We start from the raw sequence: 7,142 nt of genomic DNA, 5'->3' as shown, positions 1-7,142 counted from the left end.
GAGGCTGGTACAATTGCAACATTTAAGAGGCATTTGGATGGGTATATGAATAGGAAGGGTTTGGAGGGATATGGGCCAGGTGGGACTAGATTGGGGTGGGATATCTGGTCGGCATGGACGGGTTGGACCAAAGGGTCTGTTTCCATGCTATACATCTCTATGACTCTAACCTGTGTTTGATTTTTCCTTTTGTGCCAAGGGGTCTTATGTGGGGAATGTTGCAAGTATTTGGAACAGCATCATTAAGTTGGGATGATCTATTGGGTTTTCGGATAGGTTAAGTTGTTCAGTATTCTTTTCTCTTTTGTTTGTATTTCAGTTGGTAATCTTGTAAATCAATTTTGTTTTGTTTGAAACTAAGTGGTTTGACCAGCAGCATCGCTCCTGGCATATCCGTCTTACACCTGCATAAAACAGCTAGCAGAGTTAGGGTCTGGGCCACGTTCTTGGAAGTGTTTTGAGGGGGTCTGGCCTGGTCCATAAGTGTATTCGACGATGTTGTGGGAAGTTAGGGAAGAAATTGCGGGTCCCTAGCAGAGATATTTGTATCGTCTATAACAATATGCGAGGTGTGGGAGGACTGGATGGTGTCTAATATTGTGTCTTTATTTAAGAAAGGGAGTAAGGAGAAGGAGAACTATAGTTCTCTGATTTTGGTGGTGTCCGGTGAGTCTGACTTTGGTGGTAGGTAATTCTGAAAAATAGGATTTATATGCATTTGGAGAGGCAAGGATTGATTAGGGAACATCATCTTAGTGCGAGTGAAATCGTGCCTCACAAAAGCTTTGTTGAGTTTTTTGAGAAGGTAACCAAAAAGATTGATGAGGGCAGAGTGGTAGATGTTGTTTACTTGGACTTCAGTGAGGCTTTTGACAAAGTTATACGTGGTAGCTTAATTAGTAAAGTTAGATCACATGGGATTCAGGGAGAGCTTGGTAATTGGATATAAAATTAGCTTGTAGGAGACAGAGGGTGGTGGTGGAAGTTGTTTTTTTGGATTAGAGGCCTGAGACCAGTGGTGTTCCACAGGGATCTGAACTGGTTCTGCTTCTGCTTGTCATTTATATAAATGATTTGGATGAGCATATTGGAGACATGGTTAATAAATTTGCAAATGACACAGCGATTGGTGGTATAGTAGACAGTGAAGAAGGCTATCTAAGATTATAAACAGATCTTGACATTTAGTATGAACTGTATCTTGTCTGCTCTTAAAATAATATGACTGGATGATATTCCCAGTTCATATGTGAGCTGACCTATACTCTCACTTAGTTGTGACCACAAAGCCCTTCACACTGTTTTATTGCAGTTGGGGATCTCTGTTGCTACTGGTTTGTCAGTCAAAGCTGTCAGTACATTGGATTGATGTATTAATAAGTGGTAGTGATGATTAGCCAATCAGAAACAAAACTGCAGGAGTGATGGAGTTAAAGTTTAAAAACCACAAGCTTTTGCCTCACTTGGTTGTGCTTCTGAGGTATGGTTGTCTACAAAGACCAAAGTTGGGATTAAACAGGATAGCTGTTTGTCTGCTAGAACAGTTATTATAGGTTAAATAGCCCCCTTCTCTGCTGTAAGTATTTCTATGTTTCTAAGAACTTGTGCCACATGAAAGTACGTCACAATCTGCTGTGTGGAAAGCCCAGGTCTTGAAATGTAGGTATACGCCCAGTTGACAATTAATGAGGTAATGAGCTCTGCTAGAAACCATACTTTTTTCAATATGAGCTTCACACTTCTGTCATTTAGTTTTCTTGTGTGTTTGGTTAACTAAAGGAAATGAATGTTTGTTTTCCATTACAGGTTTTTGGAAATATCCAGAAAAGGAACCTAAATGTGATAGTATTATCAAGCTGCTCTGTGACTGAATATAAAACACCCAGGTCTACTTCCAACATCTCTGTGCCTTTCCTCCGAGCTTTGAAAACCAGTGCATTCCAGGAGACACCCCACTGTGTGTTACTTGAGCAGCCAAATGTGCTTTCCGGTCTCCCTGCAGCAGGTATGGGCCGTAAGTGTTTCTGTAAGAGAGGGGGGAGGAAGTTCCATGATTTAACAATTGATAACCTTATCTTTATCAAAGAACAATATTTGTAGGATTTCAATCCCAAACGATGCTGAAATGTCTTAGAGTTGCACAGTAAAAGGGGTTTAAATTAAATTTTTAGGCTTGGAAGTTACAAATTCTTGTTATTACATCAGGCATAGCATTTCCATTTTTGATTAATTAGTTTTCGTTTTCCTTTCACAAGTGGTTAATTCATAAATAGTCATGATACCTACTGATGAAGAGCTTATGCTCGAAATGTCGATTCTCCTGCTGTTCGGCTGCTGCCTGACCGGCTGTGCTTTTCCAGCACCGCACTCTTCAGCCAGGATACCTACTGACTCTTTTACAATTTATTGATCATTTTGCCCTTAGTTGTTCTTTATATTTTCATCCCAAGAATATTTTCCCCCCCTTTATTTTGGATCTTGTGCCAGTGGGTCAGTAGGGATGACCTCCAGCAGCACTGCCTTCTACCTGTTCAAAAAGACATGTCAGTTGCACTGAAGTGTCTGTTTCCGTGCTGAACATCTCTATGACTCTATGACATTAATCACCATCTAAGGTTTATGTTACTTGGAGAGATCACGCTAACCTGGGCTGTAATCCTTGGAATTTAGAAGATTAGGGATGATTTGTTTGAAGTTTTCAAGATATTGAGGAGAAATGGATAGGATATAGATAGAAGAACTGTTTCTGCGGGTTGGAGAGTCTAGAATTGGGGGCATAACTTAAAACTCAGTTAAACCATTCAGAAGTGAAAGTAGGAAATATACACAAGGAAGTAGAAGTTTGGAACTCTCCCACAAATGGCAATTGATAATAAATTGATTGTTAATTATTAAACTGAGATTGATAGCATGTTGTTAACCAAATGTATTAAGGGATATTTGAAAAATGGTACATAGTTAGGTCAGAGATGAGCCTTGATCTCATTGAATCACGTAACAGTCTTCAGGGGCTAAATGGCTTCCTCTTGTAGTTATATTCTGTGCCTTTTTGCAATATGAATACTGATGCTGGGTGAAGTGATCTGCTTGTGTTCTGACATCCTGATAAACATTTCTCCTCGTCTTATGCTGTCTATTTTAAAACCTTAATTCTTCTTAGCTAAACATCAACTAAGCCCCTTTTTATCTAAGAATTGTAAAAGCTTTCCTTATGGAACTGCCGTAATATTACCTGGTCCTTTTGCTGTCACTTGCCTTCCTCACAGGTACCTGTGTATGATATTAAAGCACTGGCATCACTTTCACAGTGCGGTTATTCTGAACAGGCTTTGAAAGCACACATTTAGAACTGGTCTGAAGTAACTTTAGATACCCTTAACCAATGCCAGGTTACGGAGTTTAGATTTGGATGAGGTGTTTCTGTCTGTCATGCCTGAACTTCTGAACTCATAATATCCTTTAAAATCTCGGTGTTAGTTTATCACCATTCTTTGTTGACAGAAAATTACTGCTTCTCTTTGCAATTGGATTTAGCTTCGGTTTGGTTCCTATTAAAATGCTGTGTTTATGGGAGCTCCCCAATGACAAATATTCCCACCCCAAAACTTGTTTCACATATATTCTTTTTTTTTCTCAGACTCCGAAGTTTTCTTTCATAATTCCCCAGATAAAGGGCTGTAGCTCAAAGGGTTTGATTTCAGGAACAGCTGCATTCCTGAAAGACTTTCACCAACTGGCTGTTGTTCATGTATTAGCCTCGCCAGGAAATAGTACTAAGGCCAACTGTGACAATAAATCACCAACCTGTGTGAGCTCAGTCAACTCAGACCAGAATGTAGTATAGAAATGTGGGAAGGTAGCTTGTGGAGTGGTAACCTCACTGGGCTTGTAATCTAACTGCCCAGACTAATGCCCTGGGAAAGAGGGTGCAAATCCCATGAAGGTGCAGGTACCAGTCTCATGATAACTTGTTGATTGGTCACTAATCTGATTTAGTAGTGGCCTACATGTGACTCCAGACCGATAGAAATTGGTTGACTTGCCTGCCCTCTGAAATGGCCTGGCAAGCCATTCATAGAATCCCATCAAGTCTGCACTGACCCTCTGAAAGGCATTCCACCTATCCCTGTAACCCCACATTTGCCATGGTTAACCCACCTAAGCCTGCACATATCCCTGGAAACTGTGGGTCTCTGGCACTGTGAGGCAGCAGTGCTAACCACTCTGCCACTGTGGCATGCAGTTTAAGAACTATCTACGATAGGTAATAAATGATGACCCCTCCCAGTGATCCCCACATCCCATGGAAGAATGAAGAACTGAAAGGTTCTGGCTTGTGTGCTTCAGTAATGTACCTGAACCTTCAACCTTTTGGGATGAGGGTGGGGCTGAGGGGTGAGAGTTTACTTCACGAATCATGTCTGATTTTTTTTTATTTCAAAAATGTACTTTATTCATAAAAAATCTTTATATACATACATCATCACTAGAGATTGCTTGCTTTAATGAGTGAATTTTCTTTTGCTTTGTTCCAGTCCTCAGTTACTGCCAGGTTAAGCAAATACCTGCTGTCCTCTATCACTGTTACAGTGATGTGACTACGATAGATTCTCTGACGATAGAAGGTTTTCGGCCAGTGCTCGCCTGCAAGGGTCTGAGTTCCTTTGTGAAAGTAAGGACAATTTGTCTGTGTGTGTGTGCACGTACATACATCATGGCATTAATTTCCTTTTTTTTTATATAGCAATAGGCTAGTGATCCATTTTCAAATAATTAAGTAAAGTTCATCTTCATTACTTAACTTCAAAACCAGAATTTGATCCCATTTTTCCCTTACTTAATCCTGCGTTATTGAATCAATCCAATTGATTGTTGGAGGGTTTTGGTTGTGTAGTCTGCAGTCCTGTAAAAACAGGCTAGCTCATCAGTCTGTTTGTGTGAGATTATGAAGGTGTTCCAACAGGCTATTCAACAAAGTGCAGCCTGTCATTGTATCATATTCTGATTTGATTTGATTTAATTTATTATTGTCACATGTACTGAGATACAGTGGAAAGTATTGTTTTGCATGCTATCCAGACAAATCATACCTTATATAAGTATATCAGGATAATAGAACAGAATGCAAAATATAGTGTTACAGCTACAGAGAAGGTGCAGTGAAATATTACCTAATACGTGACGGATCTGTTCGTAAGTCTTATAACAGTGGGGAAGAAGCTGTTCTTGAATCCGTTGGTATGTGTTTTCAAACTTTTGTATCTTCCTACTGATGAAAGAGAGTGGAAGAGACTAAATCTGGGGTGAGAGGGTTGCTTTCCTGAGGCAGTGGGAAGTGTAGACTGAGTCAATGATTGGAAGGCTGGTTTGCGTGATGGACTGGATTGCATTAACAACTCTGTAATTTCTTACGGTCTTGGGCAGAGCAGTTGCCATACCAAGTTGTAATGGATCCTGATAGGATGCTTTCTATGGCGCACTTATAAGGATTGATAAGAGTCATTGTGGACATGCCAAATTTGCTTAACCATCTGAGGATGCAGAGATGTTGGTGCGCTTTCTTGATTGTAGCATTGAATTGAAAGGGACAGGACAGATTGTTGGTGATATTTACTCCTAGGAATTTGATGCTCTTGATCATCTCTATGTCAGCTCTATTGATACAGAAAGGGGCATTTTCTCCATTTTGCTTCTTGAAGTTGATGACAGTCCTTGTTTTGCTGAGGAAAGATTGGACTCTTGACAGTGACCTGACTGTTTCCTTAAGGAGTTTGTCCAGGGTGAGTTCAGAGAATGAATATTAATAGGCTACTTTACCATAGAAAGGATCAGACTCAAACCTGACCTGGCAGACATAACAACATCTAACTCACATGGTGCAGAATGGAGCATTTGGACTGAATGGCCTATTTCGGTGTTACAATTTCCATGTAACATGTGTTTATCTTACACTTCACATGTTGAACAACATCCCAAGGAGCTTCACAGAGGCATAAAGGTAACAGGGATCTGAAGTCAAGTTTTGGAAGGAGTAATTGTAAGTTTGCTTAAAAGTAGGTGGCCATAAGAAATGTCTTAAAGGTGGAGAGGCAGCAGGAGAGGATTTAATTGTATAATCTTGACTACTGAGAAAAACCTGCCATGGGTTGAATATGGGACTGGAAGCAGAGGACTTGGGCGTGGTGGCAGTTACAGAGATCGGGAAGTGGAAAGCCATGAGGGAAACTCATCAGGCGATGAGTTGTAGATTTGGGCTGCTAGTGCACAGGCACTTGCCAGTGTTAATCAATGAGGACATGGGTGTTGGATAAATTGGGTTTGTTGTGGGACAGAACACTACAGTTTTTGAGCAAGGGTCACTGGGAATGGGAACCTTGGACGATTTCTCTGTCCTCCACTCTGAGTAACCATGCACAGTCCTGGAACTCTTCAAGTCTAAAATGCTTTGGCATTTTCCAGCAATATTGAATGGTTTCTTTGTTTCCTTGCAGGATACCTCCCGAAGTGCAGAAATACTGAAACAGCTCGTTGATATGAATAAGATCCAAAGCAACCTGTATACATGAGACCGTAACAATATCTGAACAGTTTTAAAATTAATTTAAAAAAATTGGGAAATATCCAAAAATACTTTGTTTGTTGTCTGTATTTAGTAGTATTTTCTAATGCTTAAGAATATTAAACTATGACAATTTGTTTTGGAGTGTTTTGAATTAAATATTTTGTTGGATTATGCAGTGTATTGTTCATGTTTTTTACTCACTGCTTTATTTCTACGTTGAAGTTTTTTTCTGTTGCACTACTCATTTATTTCCAGTCTGGAGCTAATTCCATCAGCCACAGCAATCCAGCTCTGGTCACATTGCTGCCATTATCCTGTAGACTTGTCAATTATTAAAATCTGCAGTGAAAAGACACCTTTGTTTCTCTTTATTGGGGTCATTTGCCTGATATTTACACTTTGGGGGTGGGAGTAGGTGAGAGGTTACACCTCTGTGCCCTGGTTTTAAAAGCTCTGACATTTAAGTTCCGTGTATTTGGTCCTTGCATTGTTTCCTCCTGATACCCGCTGTTCATCAAATAAAAAAAAACTCTCCAACTCCAAGCAACTGATTACACAGCTTTGGCCACACCAGTTGCCT

At 40.1% G+C, this 7,142-nt stretch overlaps 1 protein-coding gene across 1 annotated transcript in view; it reads left to right on the top strand.

Annotated features, from left to right (window-relative positions):
- psmg1 (proteasome (prosome, macropain) assembly chaperone 1) overlaps positions 1-6,915 on the top strand; it is a 42,182-nt gene extending 35,267 nt beyond the window's left edge. The window contains exons 5-7 of the mRNA XM_043700189.1: positions 1,807-2,005; positions 4,536-4,672; positions 6,492-6,915. Of these exons, the coding sequence (XP_043556124.1) occupies positions 1,807-2,005; positions 4,536-4,672; positions 6,492-6,566 (411 nt within the window). The 3' untranslated portion in view covers positions 6,567-6,915. The remainder of the gene's footprint in view (positions 1-1,806; positions 2,006-4,535; positions 4,673-6,491) is intronic.
- Positions 6,916-7,142: the final 227 nt, after the last annotated feature.

Source organism: Chiloscyllium plagiosum, chromosome 12 (genome assembly GCF_004010195.1).
Source record: "Chiloscyllium plagiosum isolate BGI_BamShark_2017 chromosome 12, ASM401019v2, whole genome shotgun sequence".
Classification (NCBI taxonomy): domain Eukaryota; kingdom Metazoa; phylum Chordata; class Chondrichthyes; order Orectolobiformes; family Hemiscylliidae; genus Chiloscyllium; species Chiloscyllium plagiosum.
The sequence above is the reverse complement of the archived record's forward strand: the minus strand, read 5'-3'. Positions and strand labels throughout refer to the sequence as shown.